We start from the raw sequence: 18961 nt of genomic DNA on the forward strand, positions 1-18961 counted from the left end.
AGCCAAATGAAGAACATGTCCTTCAGACGCCAGTCGGGGCCAGACTGAAGTTTTTTGCGGATGCATGGAGACAGAGAGGGGCGGACCCTTGGACTCTCAAGATCGTAGAGCAAGGGTACAAGATCCCCTTTTTGCATCCTCCTCCTCTAACATCAACTCCCAGAGACCTTTCCCCGTCTTATCAGGGAGAGAAGAAACGCATCCTTTTCGATCTTTTAGATCAGATGATCAAAAAAAGAGCGGTGGAGCGAGTCGTGGACCTGGGGTCACCAGGCTTCTACAACAGGATTTTCCTGGTACCGAAGCAGTCGTCGGGTTGGCGCCCAGTCCTGGATGTAAGCAGGCTCAATCTTTTTGTAGAAAAAAGCAAGTTCAAGATGGAGACGTCTCAGTCAGTGCTAGGAGCCTTGAGACCTGGCGACTGGATGGTGTCCCTAGACCTGCAAGATGCGTACTTTCACGTCCCCGTCCACCCTCTTTCAAGGAAGTACCTGAGATTCGTCTTAGGAAACAGAGTATGGCAATTCAGAGCCCTTTGTTTCGGTCTCAGCTCGGCCCCGATGGTCTTTACCGTAATAATGAAGAATGTAGCGAGGTGGTTACATTCTTCAGGGATCAGTATATCCCTATACCTCGACGATTGGTTGATCAGAGCGTCGTTGAAAGGAAAATGTCTGAAGGACCTTCAGTCAACTTTAGCCTTAGCAAAGTCCCTGGCACTTTTAGTCAACTCCGAAAAGTCACATCTGACCCCGACACAGTCCATCGTGTATCTGGGGATTCAGATGGATTCAGTGGCTTTTCGGGCGTTTCCGTCCCAGGAACGTCAGCGTCTAGGCTTAGAGAAAGTCTCAGCCTTCCTAGGGAGAGAGACTTGCTCGGCGAGGGAGTGGATGAGTCTGCTGGGCACCATTTCCTCGCTGGAAAAGTTTGTCTCCTTGGAAGACTGCACCTCAGGCCTCTTCAATTTTTCCTAGCGGAAGAATGGAAAGCCAAGGAGGATCTGAATGCGATCTTGAAGATCTCAAATACAGTGAAAGGCCACTTAAGATGGTGGCTCGACCCTCAGAAGTTGCGAGAGGGCTTATCCCTAAATCTTCTGAGCCCCGACCTAGTGTTGTTTTCAGACGCTTCCATTTCCGGTTGGGGAGCAACACTAGGAGGGGAGGAAGTGTCAGGCTCCTGGAGAGGGGAACAGGTAGCCTGGCACATCAATGTGAAAGAACTAGCAGCGATCTTACTGTCGCTGCAGTTCTTTGAAGACAAAAGTGGACAGGCAAAGTCCATCCAAGTCAACTCGGACAGCACCACAGCCCTTGCATATCTAAAGAATCAGGGAGGAACTCACTCCGGATCCCTTTTTCACCTGGCAAGGGAAGTTCTGCTATGGGCAGATGTGAAGCAGATCAAGATCCTGACGAGATTCGTCGCAGGGGTACAGAACGTCAGGGCGGACCTTCTCAGTCGACAAGATCAAATCCTGCCAACAGATGTGGACCTTACACCAAGAAGTGTGTCAACAACTATGGAAGTTGTGGGGACGTCCTCTAGTCGACCTGTTCGCGACGTCGAGGACGAAGAGGCTTCCTCTGTATTGCTCCCCGGTCCTGGATCCAGGAGCAATTGCTGTGGATGCATTGCTCTGGAGTTGGACAGGCCTAGACCTTTACGCTTTTCCTCCATTCAAGATCATGGGGGAAGTCATGAGGAAGTTCGCAGCTTCAGAAGGGACAAGGTTGACCCTGATCGCCCCGATGTGGCCAGCAAGAGAATGGTTCACAGAGGTCATGACATTCCTTGTGGACTTCCCAAGGACGTTGCCCTGGAGGAGAGATCTACTCAAACAGCCTCACTTCGAAAGGTATCACCAAAACCTCTCCGCTCTGGATCTGACTGCGTTCAGACTATCGAAAAGTTGGCCAGCTGCGAGAGCAATCGCTAATGCTAGAAGAGCCTCTTCAAGAGCTGTTTACCAATCAAAGTGGGCCTCCTTCAGGGCATGGTGCAGAAAGGAGGGAATTTCCTCTTCCACGACCTCTGTGAACCAGATAGCCGATTTTTTGCTTTTCCTACGAAATGTGCAAAAATTGGCAGTCCCGACCATTAAGGGATATAAGAGTATGTTGTCAGCCGTATTTCGACACAGAGGACTGGACCTCTCTGACAACAAGGATCTCCACGACCTCTTGAGATCATTTGAAACCACCAAGATTCCCACAAGCGAGACCGCCTTCATGGAACCTCGATGTGGTTCTTTAAACATTTAATGTCAAGTCCTTTTGAGCCTCTCCACAAAGCGTTCTCTACGGAACTTGACAAAGAAAGCGCTTTTCTAACTTCTCTGGCGACGGCGAAGAGAGTTAGTGAAATCCAAGCGTTCAGTAGCCAAGTGGGCTTCAAGGGGGACAACGCTGTCTGCTCATTGAGTCCAACTTTCTTGGCTAAGAATGAGAACCCGTCTAACCCTTGGCCCAAGAGCTTTGAGATCAAAGGTATGTCGAGTCTCGTGGGTCAAGAACCAGAGAGAGCCCTGTGCCCTGTCAGGGCTCTCAAGTTCTATATTCACAGAACTAAAGAGGTAAGAGGTCCCTCGGGTAATCTCTGGTGCTCGGTGGAAAGACCAGAATTGCCTTTGTCAAAGAATGCTGTGGCCTTTCTTTCTGAGGGACGTCATTAAAGAGGCTCATTCATCTTGCCAGAAGACTGATTTGAGCCTCTTACAAGAAATGAAAGCTCACGAAGTCAGAGCCGTAGCTACCTCTCTTGCCTTCCAAAGGAATATGTCTATCAAGGATATCCTTGATAGCACCTTTTGGAGGAGCAATTCCGTATTCGCCTCACATTACCTTCGGGATGTGAGAACGATTTACGAGAACTGTAGTTCTTTGGGGCCATACATTTCTGCGGACACAGTTTTGGGGGCTGAAGGTAGCTCTCTCCCTATCCCTTAGCTTAGAATAGGTTAGTTTTATTGTTGTGTTTTTTGGTTGATGGTGAGATCTTCTGTGAAAATCTCCCATTCTTTAGATTAACTGTCAGGGGTTTTTGGTTAGTTGGTCAGGTGGTGGTCAGTTGCTTCGTAGCCCTCATATGTTTGGCTCGATGGTCTTGTCACGTTGAGGTCATGTCCCCGTTGACAGAGCATCCAGAGCGCACCAGCACTACAGGTCTCCACCTGGCTGGCAACTCTGATTAAAGCAGAAGCAGGCTTGAGTGGACAGTAATCACAGAGTCTACTTTGCTAACAGGTAAGGAACCAAGATGTACATCATCTAACTTAATTAAGTTTCCTAAAAATCCTATTCTGTCTCTTCCCACCTATACCGAAGGTGGGATTCAGCTATATATATATATCGACAGGTAAGTTTCATGAACAAAATGTTATTGTTATAATGCAATTAAGTTTGTTCATACTTACCTGGCAGATAATATAATTAGAGTGCCACCCTCCTCCCCTCAGGAGACAGTGGCATGGATAAAATATGAATAGAAAATGGGAATGGTTCCTGATATCCGCCTCCCAGCGGCGGGAATGGGTACTACCACCTGGCCGCCCTCTACGTGTGCCGCGAGTTTTGAAATTCTGTCGGACGTCAGAAAATACAGCTATATATATATCTGCCAGGTAAGTATGAACAAACTTAATTGTATTATAACAATAACATGTTTATGGTTGTAGGGTCGGCCGACCGAATTGCGGTTCCGTCCCTTCTTTTAGCCTTTGGTATATGGGAGTATTTTGTCAGGCTAACTTAGGTGGTGGTTTTGCCTCGTTGCCCTCAGAAGTATTGTCATGGTCTAGTCACATTGTGGTCTCGTCCCCGTTGACAGATCATCTAGAGCGCACCAACTACACAGGTCACTACCTTGTTGGTAACTCTAGTGAAGCAGATGCAGGCTTGGGTGACAGTAATCACGAAGTCAGCTATGCTAACAGGTAAGGAACCAAGATGTCAATCATCTACATTTATATGTTTCCTAAAATCCTTTTCTGTCTCTCCCACCGCCAAAGATGGGATTCAGCTATATATATATCTGACAGGTAAGTTTCATGAACAAAATGATATTGTTAAGATACAATAAAGTTTTTTCATACTTACCTGGCAGATATATATATTTTAAGTACCCACCCACCTCCCCTCAGGAGACAGTGGAGATAGAAATCTGATAGAAAATGGGAATGGTTCCTGATACCCGCCTCCCAGCGGCGGGAATGGGTACTAACCACCCTACTCCCACTATGTGTGTCGTAAGTTTTTAGAAATTCTGTCGGACTTCAGAGAATACAGCTATAGTATATATATCTGCCAGGTAAGTATGAACAAACTTTATTGTATCTTAACAATATCATTTTTCGACAAATTGTTATTTTGTAAATGAGTAGTTAAGGAGATAGTACAGCATAAGTAGATTATGCTTCTTTATTTCTTGAACAAAATTTTTTTGAAATTTTTGATTGTATACATGTAATTTTGTTTCAGGGAAGCTTCAGGTGACTGCCTATCCTCATTGATACTAGACTCAAGTTGTGAGGTTCAAGAATACGAAGCAGGTTATTTTCTCCATACTTTCATTCGTTCCCCTTGTCACCCTAACCATGTGAATTTGGAAGATGTTGGCCTCCAGGTATACACTTTTTGTTCGATATTTTTAAATGATGAAATGGATATCAAACTTTGGTTGAGCTTTTAAGTTAGACAAATGGTTGAAATTTGGAATAGGTGATTTTTGTACATTATTGTGATCATGAATTTTAACAGCAAATTAGATTGTGGTCACTACTATTATTAATTGAATATGTACCATCTGGGGGTTGCTATTGTTTTTTATGTTAAAAGTACTGTGTACAGGTTTATTTTAGTGATTTGAATGTGGATATCCTCAGGACTGTGGTCTCCTGTTGGGTCTCGCACTGCTTTAGGAATCTCATTTGCTAGTGGGACCTCACATTGGCCGCTTAGTTTTGGTTTGTTACCTGTGATCAAGGATGTGTTGTGTAGTCTGTATAGTGGCTTTGGTGAGTGTGTGCCTTGCTGTTTAATGCAGTGTGTGTATATGCCCATAATGTGTCTTGCTGTTTTATATACCATGGATGTGTTCCTTGTTAACCTAATACCATTTTGCGCACAGTTATTGCAGTTTTGGGTTTTACATTGTTATGATATGCATAGTTGTTTATGGACTAAAGGTGTAACATGATGTAATTCATTAGCAGAAATTATAACTGCTAATGACAATTATTAAAATTAATGGGCGTGTATGTTGCTAGGAGGCACATGGTGTTCATACAAAAGACAAACTTTTATTTTACCACCAGTACTATTTTTTTTATTGCGAGAAGGCTGCCAGTAGACTTTTGGATATACAGCTGTTATTGTGAGAGGTTCTTGTCTGTGGACAATGGGGCAAGTATAATGTTTATAAGCATTCTTCTATTCTCTACAGAATATTTTCAATCTGATGTCATTTTTCATCTTATGTTTTTCAGTCTACTTTTCCCTCTTGGGTTACACACAGCTTTCAAACGCGCCTTTGTCATGTTGCTTCCAAATCTGTTACTGTACTAATTAAGTTCCATATTCTTTCACGTTCCATGTCCAAGAAGTTCCCAAAAAGTCATTTGCTTTGTTAGCAATGTTTAAGAATTAAAATTTATAGGTTGTTCATTCAAATTTACAGTATACTACAAGACTTAAAATTAATTTTTTGCTTTCAGGCTTCAGAGAGTGTTGTAATTTCATCTCAGACTGAACTTGCTCTATGTTTAGGAGTTATTTCAAGCTTCAGAAATGGAGGAGTTTGTGTCATCATGGACCGGTAAGCATCAGACTTGTTTATCTCATAGTTTTCAAGTCTACCTCTGTTCAAAGTACTTATAGTGTCTGATATGCATTCTTAATTTTACTGCATGGAGCTAATGTGTACTCTTCACATGCTTACTAACATGTTTTGAGCTGTCAGGTTGTTTTCCTCACATTATTTATAATTTTAATGTCTGTAATGTAGATACTACTTGAATTATTTTCTTATTTTCTATTTGGTTAAAATGGACATATTAATGATGTTACATGTTCATCCCAGTATAATGTAATTTCTCATTTTATTCACAGAAATCTGAACGACTATCCCAATTGGCGAAGCAAAATTTTTTCTGTTGACCGGTGTGAGTACCAGAACACAATGAGTATTAACTTCACAAATATTGCCAGGCTTTTGATGGACACCCCAAGGGCCACTGTTTTAAGGTCACTGATTATTGACAAGTAAGTTGATTTTGTGTTTTCTAGGTTCCTTCCACTCTTGACTCTTGGGTATTTTCTGTTTGTATCCATTTTTTTCCAAGTCCTTATTTATGCCCTTTATCCAGGACATGTTTATTCCTTCTGGTTGCCATCTAGGTATTTGTACCAGTGTGCCAAAACATTATGATTTTTGAGATTGCAGACTGTATTCTTATTATCGAATACCACATCCCCTAGCTAATTATGACCGTCCTGCCTCCTCCAGCCTTGAATCAAAGCACTTTTTTGTCATCTCTCTTCAGAATCACCTACATTTCCTTCCTTGGATTTCAGAACTGTACCATCCTTCAAGAAAGGCCTTCCACAAGAGGTTGTGAGTAAAGGGAAGCACATCTTGAAGCGGCTGAACAAAATCCAGCAGCGTGCAGTTCTTAGGACACTGATGGCAGATGATTATAGCCTTCTTAAGGGCTTTCCTGGCACTGGTGAGTAAAAATACATTTAGTGCCTACTTTGAGGAAATTTTAACTCCTTATTGCTTTGTATTTTATGTCCAATGTTTGGTTGGAAAAGGTCTTATTCTAAAGTGGAGAGAACTCGGTTAAAGTCTGATCCCACACTGGGAAAAATCCACCTAAAAATGTGGATGGTAATGGTGTCGTATTTTAGGTTAGAAAGAAAGTTTTTTATTCTTTAACCCCTCATATGTAGCAATACATAACAGGTTTTGGGTGGCAGACAGACCCACTCATCGTGAGCTTCAATATTACTCTCCATTGATTTGAAGGAATCAGGCAGGAAAGTATTTTCAATATTTCTATAGCCCATAAATTCACTAATGGCAATTTTTAGACTAGCCAAGATCAAGAAGCAAGCAGCTCATGACTTAGTTGTGATCTTGACTTCAAGGGAGCATGTACTACCTCTCTCTCTCACATGGCATTTTTTATTAATTTGCTCGTAAATATACCCAGGGGTTGCTGTTGGATTTAGTTCATATCTTTTATGATAGTATGTCAGTTTTAATTGTAATTTTGCAAAAAAAAAAAAAAAAAAGTGCAAAGAAATATTAGAAAGACATATATAATTAAAAAAGTTAATACTGCATCTTTGATCCCAGTAATTTTACCTAAATATTTTACAACAAATATGCTCAGAATTTGTAACTGATTTTAGTTTCTGTCTGTATTGGTATGGTATGAGCTGTCATTATAATTTTACAAAATAAAGTAAATTTATTTATCAGAAAAAAACATGTATAACTGGTAAAATTTATGAATGTCTTTTAACCCTCTTATGCCGAAGCGGTAAAAAAAAAATTGTCTCCCGTGTGCGGGAGGTGTTTCAGAGTGAGTGCGGAAGCGGAAAAAATATTTTTTTCAAAAAATCACAGCGCGCTTAGTTTTCAAGATTAAGAGTTCATTTTTGGCTCCTTTTTTTGTCATTGGCTAAAGTTTAGTATGCAACCATCAGAAATGAAAAAATTATCATTATCATATATAAATAATGCGATATATGATAGCGCAAAAACGAAATTTCATATATAATTGTATTCAAATCGCGCTGTGCGCAAAACGGTTGAAGGTAACAAGGTACTTTTTTTTCGTTGTAATGTACACTAAATTGCGATCATTTTGGTATATAACACATTGTAAAACGATAAAAGCAACACAGAGAAAATATTATCACAAAATAATGCATGAATTCGTAACGCGGACGTAAACAAATATTTTTTTCAAAAATTCACCATAAATCTAAATATTGTCCTAGAGACTTCCAATTTCTTTCAAAATGAAGACAAATGATTGAATATTACTATACTGTAAGAGTATTAGCTTACAATTGCAGTTTTTGACCATATCTGACGAGTTAAAGTTGACCGAATGTCGAATTTTTTATATATATATATTTTTTATATGCAATTATTTCGGAAATAAGAAAAGCTACATCCTTCAAATATTTTTCGTTTTATTCTACATGAAATTGCGCACATTTTCATATATAAAACTCTATGAAATGCCTAATATGAAACGGAGCAAATATTCCAAGAATAGGACGTACGCATTTCGGAGATTTGTGGCAGAGAATCCGCGCGCGGAGGGAAGGAAAGATTTTTTTTTTTAAATTCACCGTAAATCTAAATATTTTGCTAAAGACTTCGAATTTGTTTCAAGATGAAGATAAATGACTGAATATTACTAGACTGTAAGAGTTTTAGCTTACAATTGCGTTTTTCGACCATTTCGGAGAGTCAAAGTTGACCGAACGTGGTTATTTTTCTATTTATCGTGATTTATATGCAAATATTTCAAAAATGAGAAAAGCTACAACCTTCAATTATTTTTTGTTGTATTCTACATGAAATTGCGCACATTTTCATATATAAAAACTTTATGTAACGCTAATTTAAAATGGTGCAAACATTACCACAATCATGTGATGATTTTTTCGGAAGAGTTACCACGCGGACGTAAAGAAAATGTTATTTTTTCATAAATTCACCATAAATCGAAATATTGTGCTAGAGACTTCCAATTTGTTGCAAATGAAGGTAAATGCTTGAATATTACTAGAATATAAGCGTTTTAGCTTACAATTGCGTTTTTCGACCATTTCAGTAGAGTCAAAGTGAACTGAAGGTTGAAATTTTGGCATTGTTCCGACACGGCATACAAACCTTCGGTCCTTTTACAATAGGAAGGTACTAGCGGCAGCTGGATAGGTCGTAAGCTTTCGAACAAGGGGTTCGGTAGTTAACTGCTTGTCCGACAGGCGCGCGCGCGCGACTGGGAGGTAAACAAACCACTTTTGCTTTCGGCCTGCTGGCGTGTAGACGTGTATCATCGCTCTCTGCCCGCTTCATCGTTGTTGCTTTCGCATGGTTGTTTTTCTTTTTTTTTTCTATTTATCTAGTGAAACTGAATTGTAAGTACAATCATTTCATATTTATTTCCATGAATTCAATTGTGAATTAAAGGATCTTGGTTTCTCCACGCCCTCCGATTACCCGAGTGCCGGGGGGAGGATTGAAGGGCGTAAGTGCGGGAATTCATTTTCCCAGAAATGATCCTCGTATTGTGTATGCTCAGTGCCGAGGGCGGGAGAGCGCTTCGCTCCGAGCTTATATTTTGGTTGAAAATGTGTAGATGAAAATCATAAGTACGTAAGTGCCTTTTCATTTATTTTTTTTTTTTTGACCTGTATGCTCGTTGCCGAGCGAATGCGCTCGGCACGAAAACTTATTCTGTATGGAAGTGGAATCGCAAGTACAGTATTCTTTTTCATTTTCATATATTTATTTTGATTGTAGCAATACTCATTTTGGATCAGTTTCCGCTCTTACCCGGAAATTGATCCTTTCCCCTTTTTATTTGTATGAAGTGAAATCGCAAGCGCAGTATTCTTTTTCATTTTTCATATATATAAGGCAGTCCCCGGGTTATGACGGGGGTTCCGTTCTTGAGGCGCGTCGTAAGACGGAACGACACTTGGAAATATGCCTTAAACTAAGAAAAAGTTAGAGAGACCTTACCTGTGTGACATGCAAGTATTGCATGATGTGTAGTGTGGTTATTTCAATGGCAAAGGATGGTTCTTGAAGGTATAATTCTTTATTAAACTCTTGTGACACTATAAAGCACAATGTACTACACTTAATCCTTAGGTTAGATTATACACTAAACACTATTATGCACTGTACACTACGTAGTACGTATGTAATCCTTTGGTAGATCCTGGAGTACACTAAAATCCCAGTCTGGTAGCTCTGGAAGGTAAAAGTATAACACAATTAGTACAAAATACTACACAAAGTCCTGAATGCAATATGTAAATTATAGATATCAAGAGTAAAAGAGTTAATGTATGTTAATTAATTCCTTACTTTTAGTTTATAATTCCTTACTTTGAGTTATATCAAGAGTAAAAAAGTTAATGTATGTGAATTAATTCCTTACTTTTAGTTTAAAGTTGTCATGCTATGTAACCCTGGATGCACAAAGTCTTATGTGGCCCCATAGCCTACATCATTCAGGGGGTTCTGGAATGTACAAAAAATAATTAGATGTCACTAAGTACTCTATGCATAGTAAAGTTACATACAGTAATATGCACCATACAGTGGTTTAATATCACATATATAAACATGTATAAAACTTAGTTAATGTATGGTTTATTAATCCTTACCTTTAGTTTAAAGTTGTCGTGCTATGTAACCCTGGATGCACAAAGTCTTATGTGGCCCCATAGCCTAAATCATTCACGGGGTTCTGGAATGTACAAAAAATAATTTTGTCAGTAAGTACTCTATGCATAGTAAGTTACATACAGTAATATGCACCATACAGTGGTTTAATATCAACTGGTATGCATATTGTAAATGATGGTCTAACACCCCCTGTTCAGCAAGGGAGTGTACAGTATGTAACTTCCATGAGGGAACCTTGATCACTTATCCATGTGAGAGATCTTGGTCACTTTTTTTTTTAGTATGTACGTATAAAAACTTACTTAATGTATGTTTACTACTATGTATAATTCCTTACCTTTAGTACAGTAGTACATAGTTTACAGTTGTCGTGCTATGTTATGTAGTAACCCTGGACAAAGTTTTTATGTGGCCCCATAGCCTGCATCTTGGAGGGGGTCCTGGTTTTCTGGAATGTACCAAAAAAGTATCAAAGTTAAGTCATGTATGTATGTTTAGTAAGTTACATACAGTAAACCATACGTACAGTGGTAAACATGTATGTACATAATCAAACTTGGTTGGAAATTCCTGTAAAAAAAGTTATGTACGTATGTAATACTACTGTATTTAAAAACCTTACTGTTCATACTTGTTACACTACATGTTACATGTGATACGTATACTTTCCTGAAGGGTTTTTTCCATCCAAAAATGGTGCTTCTACTTGTAGTTATCCCTTGATGACACTTGTAGTAATTTGTTAGTAACAACCTGGAGTTGTGTGAAAAATGTTGGTTCTGGAAGGAAAAGGTAACAAAATTAGTGTACAAAATATACACTACAGAAAGTTGTGAATGCAATATGTTAATTACTGTAGATATATCAAGAGTACTAAAAGAGTTAATGTATGTTAATTAATTCCTTACTTTTAGTTAAAGTTGTCGTTCAATGTAACCCTGGATGGACAAAGTCTTATGTGGCCCCATAGCCTACATCATTCAAGGTGGGGACTCTGGAAATGTACAAAAAATAATTTTGTCAGTAAGTCCTCTATGCAGAGTAAGTTACATACAGTAATATGCACCATACAGTGGTTTAATATCACATATAACATGTACGTAGTATAAAACTTAATTTAGAAATTCCTTACATAACTTACCAACTTTTAGTGAGTCTCAAAGCTGTTACCTAGGTTGTGGGAGATGGAGGTGGAGGTGTAGAGCATTCATGATAAGGATGCATTCCAAACCTAACTTCATGTGCTTTATCACAGATAACAGGCTAGGATGATGGGCAGTCTGGAATGAAGAATTAATATTAAAGGACAGTATGTAACCACTTAGGTGTACAAAATTTATTGTACGTATGCAAACATTAAACACAACTGAGAATTCCTTACCTTCAGCAAAATGAAGACATGTAGGCTATGTAGAGGTCTGGTTTATGTAAGTCACAGGTGCATGCCAGTCTGGAATGATAATGTAATAGTACATATGATTATACTGTAGTATGTATGTTACATACATAACATGGTTATTACATATGTAATAATAAAACATTAATAAAAAAAAATGTCCTTACCAAATTCTAGTGGTTGGCTTGCTTACTGGGATGGCCATATGGTACATGAGAGTGGGTGGCTGGGCTATGGAGTGGGATGGGCAGGTGCTTGGAGTCTGGAATGATAAAAAATATATAAATGATAGTTACTACTACTGTAACTACTGCACATGTTATTACTGTTTGGACATATGTAGTGTGTAATACGTATGTTCAATATAAAAAATGAAGAATTCTTTTACCTGAAGGAATGGGAGAGGTGATACTACTCGTATCAACTGATTTGGGCTCTGGAGAGGTGATACTCGTATCAACTGATGAGGGAACATCTAGATCTGGAAAGAATGATAGGGTACATAAATATATTATAAGGTGGATGTAATTGTAGCATATGTACACTTTTAATAAAATTTCTATTAGCAATTTATAAAACATTTTATACAAATTTGTTAAGGATTCCTTACTGATGTATAGGGCGAGGCATCAAAACCATGGAAAGGCTCAGGTTCATCTGGGTCACTGTCACTATCAAAGGGGTCTGAAATGAAAAAAAAAAAAAAAAAAAATAATAAGGTTATGCAACATCAAACACATTGTACCACTATGTAAGTTAGTGTACGTATGTATGTAGGGTGTAAACAATTTCCAACATGAAAATGAGAAAAATGAAATTGCTTACCTGATTGTACACGTTACAGGTGGGCGGGCTGATACAGAGGGTCCAGGTACAGGGGGATCTGGAACTGTCACAGGTAGTACAGGGAGATCTGGAACTGTCACAGGTAGTACAGGGAGATCTGGAACTGTCACAGGTAGTACAGGGAGATCTGGAACTGTCACAGGTAGTACAGGGGGATCTGGAACTGTCACCACTTCTGCAATAAAATTACAAATGATGAAAATTAATGAAGTTACAATTTACTCTTACATTTAGTTGTTACATTAAAAAATTAACACATTTTAATATGTACACTATGTAAACACATAAATTAGTAAACAGTTCAGAATTCCTTACCAGGACTAGGAGTGGGAGGTGGTGGTACTGGAGACTTGTGAAAGAAAGTGTCAAGCCTGGACTGCACACTTCTCTTCGTCTGCTTCTCCTTCAGGGTCTCCTTGTAGAAAGTCACCAAATCCATGATTCCTCTCTTGATTTTGTCAAACCTAGAAACGTTAGGGTCTTCTGCCTCAAAAGAGCCAAGGCTCTCTCCAGATGAGTAAAACCCTCTGACAAGCCTTTCACAGTTTAATGACCTGGGTTTTGGCTCTGGTGCCGCCTCCTCTCCTCAATCATTGTTGTTCAAGTTCAAGTAAGTCCTCTGCAGACAATTCCTCTCCATGGGAAGCCAGCAGCTCTGTTACATCATCAGGTTCAAGATCTAGTTTCAGCCTCTTGCTTAGCCCTACGATCTTCCTCGTCACAGTCTCGACGTCTTCTGCCTGGTCAAAGCCTTCAAAACTGTGCAACAAACTGTGGACACAGTTTCTTCCAGGCCCATTTAAAGTGGTCGTCTTCACCTCGTCCCAAGCACTTGCAATATTTTCACTGCATCAGCAATGTTGTAGCCCTTCCAGAATTGCTTCAGTGTCAACTCCTTGTTAGCTTCTATGGCCCTCAAAGCAAAACGTATGGTCCTTCTAAGGTAGTAAGCCTTGAAATTAGCTATTACTCCCTGGTCCATTGGCTGTATCAGCGATGTGGTATTGGGTGGGAGGTACACCACCTTCACATTAGGATGCATGTCGCTCAAATTTGAAGGGTGACCAGGGGCATTGTCCAGGACTAAGAGGGCCTTAAAAGGCAGACCCTTCGCAAGTCAAATACCGCTCCACTGCTGGCACGAAATGGTCATTGAACAATCTTCGAAGACCATTAAGGTAACCCAAGCCTTCTTGTTTGATTTCCAAATCACAGGGAGTTGACTCTTGAAAATGCCCTTGAAAGCCCTGGGATTCTCGGCCAAATACACCAGCAAGGGCTTCAGTTTCAAATCTCACCACTTGCATTGGCCCCAAACAGCAAAGTCAGTCGCTCCTTTCCAGCCTTTATGGCCAGGTGCTGACTTCTTCCCTCCTTGGAAAGGTACGTTCGATTTTGGCATTCTTTTCCAAAATAATCCAGTCTCATCCACATTAAAGACTTGGTCAGCCGTGTAACCACCATCCTTAATTATCTCAGCCAAACCACCTGGAAAACTTTCTGTGCTTTGCTATCAGCACTAGCAGCTTCACCCTTGCAGCTTCACATTATGCAAATTTGCACGAGCCTTAAAACGGTTAAACCAACCTCTACTCGCGGAAAATTCACCACCAGCACTGCCTTCGCCAAACTTTTTCACTACTGCCTCATGCAGCGCTCTAGCCTTCTCCTGGATCACACTTAAGCTCACCGGAACACGTCGCTGGTTCTGGTCCTCCAGCCAGATCATGGGCAATTTCTCCATTTCAACAATGCTCTGGCTACGTTGCTTCTCGTTTATCACCGTTGACTTCATCGGTGCAGCATCCTTAACATGCTTCAGAATACGTTCCTTCCCCCCCCCCCCCCTTCCTTAATTGTTCCTTCACAATGGTTACCACCGTGGTCCTGCTCAAGCCTAAAGAACGGCCTATTTCGGTGTTAGTTTCTCCCTTCTCCGAACGCTTTACCACGTCATATTTGACCTCCATCGTGATGACCTTCCTCTTCTTGGATGAACTATCATCGGAGGAAGTACTTTGGCGTTTTAGGAGCCATTGTAAATTTGCGAAAATGGCAAGGAATTTCAGCAACGTCTTAGCACACAAAACCGACTGAACTTCAGGCAGACACGCGATTGAAGTGGCGTCCTTTCGTATTGTTACGCTTGCGTCCTCGACCGTCCGAGGTCGTTGTTCGGTCAATTTACCATACAGTTTAATAGCGTTAATTAATTTATGCACCTCCGCTCAAAAACTAGTTCTGCATATGAGGTATCGTTAAAAAGCATAACAAAACATCGTAACCTTGGAATTTGTGTTGTAATCTAACCAGAAACTTAGTTTTTTTAATTATGTACTGGAAACAAGCAATGATTTTTCATTATATTTGCGCTTTTGGACTGTTTTAAACTGCGCATCCCAAGCTAGTGTATTCATTCGCCCGCAAACTAGTTCCGCATATGCGGCGTCACTAAAAAAATTCAAAAATACGAAAAAAAAAAGTTGTCAAAAATCATCATAACCTCAAAATTTTTGTTGTAATGTAACCAAAAACATATTTTTATTATATACTGTGCTAAACTATAAAGGATTTTTATCATAGCATGCGTTTTTAAAAGCGTCGTTAACTCGGAGCGTCGGAAGCGTCAGCGTCGTAACCTCGGAACAAGCGTCGTAACCCAGGACGGATTGGATTTTCCATTGAATATTTAAGAAAAAGCGTCGTAACCTCGGAACGTCGTAAGCCGGAACCGTCGTAACCCGGGGACCGCCTGTATTTTGATTGCATCAATTCATTATGGATCAAGGTTTCCGTTCATAATCGGGAATGGATCCTTTTACCCTTGCGCTCGGTACCGAGGGCGCAAATGCGCTCGCTCGAGCCCTTATTCATGGTGAAGTGAATCGTAATGCAAGATTTTTTTTCATGTTATTCCTTTTATTATTGATTGCATCAATATTTATTTTGGTTCAAGTTCCGCTCAGTCAGGGAATTGATCCTTATGCCCATGCATTCGGTGCCGAGGGCACGATTGCTCTCGGGCTCTTTTTATTATTGTTGGGTACATGGGTGCTGTGCGGGGGTGGGGAACGAGAATCCCTCCCCCCCCCCGCTAAGCTCCCACAGATGGCCCTTCCCCTTCGGGGGGGAGGTTATCTGGTTCTCCTCCCTCGCCCGATCTGTCGAGCGCGGGGGAGGGCGCTCGCCCGATGTACAATTGTACAGTGTGGGGCCTCGTTATCCACGGGGGATAGGGCCCAGAACCCCAACCCCCCCCGTGATAAGTAAATACCCGTGTTATCCTGATAACCCTCAAAATTGCTTAAAACTGCCTACTTTAATAGTTAACCCACCCAAGACCACTATTCCAATGTTTATAACTGCCTACTTTAGTTCAAACACCAAATATGTTTTCAACTATCACCTAAAACTAAATTCAAGACAGTTTTAAAGTTATTGTACAAAATTAGCCTTAAAAAATAAATGTAGTATATGTACTACTGTACATATGTAGCCTACTAGAACCTAGGGATTACAGCTAGAAGCCTACATACGCATGGTGGGCCTCGTTTTTTTTTTTTTTTACAAGGAAAGAGAGGATGAGTGGTAAGAGAACTATCAAAATTATGTAATCATATGGGTACTCACCACAATCTATGTTGATAAAAGATGGCGACGATTTTGCAGTGCAATCCGTAAGTATATAACGATAATGCTACCAAACAGTATGCAGCGAAACATCTCCCTTCTTTGTCAAAACACTGTTAAGAGTATATTCCACGTAAAAACCTTCATCTGACCTTTAGGCGTCTTTCCCATAAGAGTAAAAGAATCAGGGCTTTTGGATGCCACATAATTAACTCGTTTATATGGGTACAATTTAAAGAACGCGCCGCACACCACATTTCATAACAACAACAAACAACCGTGAGTAGGCCAGTGTGCCAACTGGGAATGGCAATTTCTTGCTAGATTTTGTTCCATAAAGGCTAAAAAAAATCACATACCGTATATACTCGAATAACGTGCAATCTCCCATATCGTGCAACCCCCAATTTCACCAATAAACAGTGGTTTTGTGTTTTGTCATGTATCTCATGTATCATGCAAGTTCATAAGGTTGGTGGTTTAGCCTGCTAATGGCCGAGTCATCAGATGTGTGTGATGCTAGTCAATTTACGGTAATTTTCTTATTAATCTCGAGAATTGAATAGAAAATCTCAAGATTAAAAAAAATCCCAAGATAAGTAATAATTGTAAACACGCCTTGGAGCCTTAATCATTCTCTCTCTCATCTCTCTCTCTCCTCTCTCTCTCTCTCTCTCTCTCTCTCTCTCTCTCTCTCTCTCTCTCTCAGGAATAAATACGTACGTACTGTAATTTGTCTTCACCAACGGGTATCAGTAAATGTGTAGACATTGTGTGCGTTTAAAAAAATGTGCAGTAAAACACATTCCGATGTTTTCGGTTTTTGGAATTTTTTCAAGATTTCGGAAATGTGAGGTCAGATGCATAATCAAACAAACACCACTACTGCAGCAAAAAACATTTTTTCCCTTTATGTTTTTTCATTATTGTTATTTATTAATTACAGTTTATTTAAATAAATATTAATATAATACTTGTTAAATGAATGTGAGATAATTAAGATCACCTATAATAAAATAGTGGGACAATTAATACCATATGTTCACTAATAGGTATTATTTTCAAAACAAACATTCCGTAAAACACAAAAAATATATGTACATAACAATCAAAATATAATGTTTTGCAGTTCAACTTGTGAATTTTAACAATAAGTATGACTATATAATATATTTTACCATATCGATCTTGAAGTTGAAGAGTCGTAAAATTCTGAGGATGGTCCGGGAAAAGGATTGTACTTTGTGTATGTATCGCTACAACACCATGTGGTATTTTCATACCACTATATTGATGACACATCGCTACGACACACTGGTGTTTTTCATACCACTATACGTTAAAGTTAAAAACATGACATAGAATCGACTTTGCGACTTCGTTCACTTTGATATTTTTAACGATACAATAACTATCATTTGTACTACTAAAACCATCTTCACATAAGTAATTTTTCGTAAGATATGTGTTGTTGCAAAAGCTAGCTTATACATAAAAGGCTTTTATAATTTAAGTCATCTTAGATATACATATGCACCCAAACTCATTGTGGGAAATTTACTACTGTTTCCTCGGATATTGAAATACTTTAGCATCATTCAAACGCTTTAATAATATAATGCATAAATACTAGGCTATACATATTTACATCGTATACAAATACTACATACAGTTATATACACATACGTACTTTTATATACAAAGTTAACAGTTATATACACATACTTTATATACAAAGTTAATCATATGAGTAGTTGAGCAGAACGACAGCTGTGCACTGGAACTACGTACGTACTACTTGGAAGATAAACGAACAAAAAATTTTGTTGTTGTTAGTCGCCGGGATAGATTAACATTTTTCCAGAGATTAAAAAGCTGAATTTTGTTTTGAAGGTATGTCAACCGCGTTATTATATTATTGTTTTCACGAAGGAATAATTATATAAAGAAAATTATTGAGTAATTTTTGCCGTCAGCAGTCAAGAAAATCACGAACATGGTAACGTTCAAACCTAGTGCCATCCATGGCATATGTCTATAAATAGAACAGAAGCAGAGGGCAGTCATTGGATAACAGATCTCCATGGCTACCAACCAACCAATCAGGTGTTAGTTATACTACTCTGTAATTTCTTAGAATGAACGTTTACACACACGAAGCTAACGATGATGTATGTGTTTTGCATACAGTACGTAGTTTTTTAGTTTTTTATTATTAGTGTAAGTATTTTTACTGATTTCATGAAAGAATAGAAATGATTCCTTCTCATTACTTTGAATGCAAAATGGCTTGAAGATTCTTCCGCAAAAAGAAGAGAAAAAAAAAAAATTCCTTAGAAGATGATACCTATTTACTGACGTGGTTGACATACCTTCAAAACAAAATTCAGCTCTTTAATCTCTGGAAAAATGTTAATCTATCCCGGCGACTAAACAACAACAAAATTTTTGTTCGTTTTATCTTCCAAGTAGTACGTACGTAGTCCAGTGCACAGCTGTCGTCTGATCACTACTCATATGATTAATTTTGTATATAAAAGTATGTGTATATAACTGTTAACTTTGTATATAAAAGTATGTTGTATATAACTGTATGTAGTATTTGTATACGATGTAAATATGTATAGCCTAGTATTATGC

General features: G+C 39.2%; 1 protein-coding gene across 1 annotated transcript in view; it reads left to right on the forward strand.

Annotated features, from left to right (window-relative positions):
* The window catches only part of LOC135202112 (DNA replication ATP-dependent helicase/nuclease DNA2-like), a 94982-nt gene that overhangs the window by 40072 nt on the left and 35949 nt on the right, over positions 1 to 18961 (forward strand). Inside the window, exons 4-7 of the mRNA XM_064231363.1 lie at positions 4482 to 4626; positions 5717 to 5817; positions 6111 to 6263; positions 6576 to 6727. Coding sequence (XP_064087433.1) covers positions 4482 to 4626; positions 5717 to 5817; positions 6111 to 6263; positions 6576 to 6727 — 551 coding nt within the window. The remainder of the gene's footprint in view (positions 1 to 4481; positions 4627 to 5716; positions 5818 to 6110; positions 6264 to 6575; positions 6728 to 18961) is intronic.

This window comes from Macrobrachium nipponense, chromosome 30 (assembly GCF_015104395.2).
Source record: "Macrobrachium nipponense isolate FS-2020 chromosome 30, ASM1510439v2, whole genome shotgun sequence".
Lineage (NCBI taxonomy): Eukaryota > Metazoa > Arthropoda > Malacostraca > Decapoda > Palaemonidae > Macrobrachium > Macrobrachium nipponense.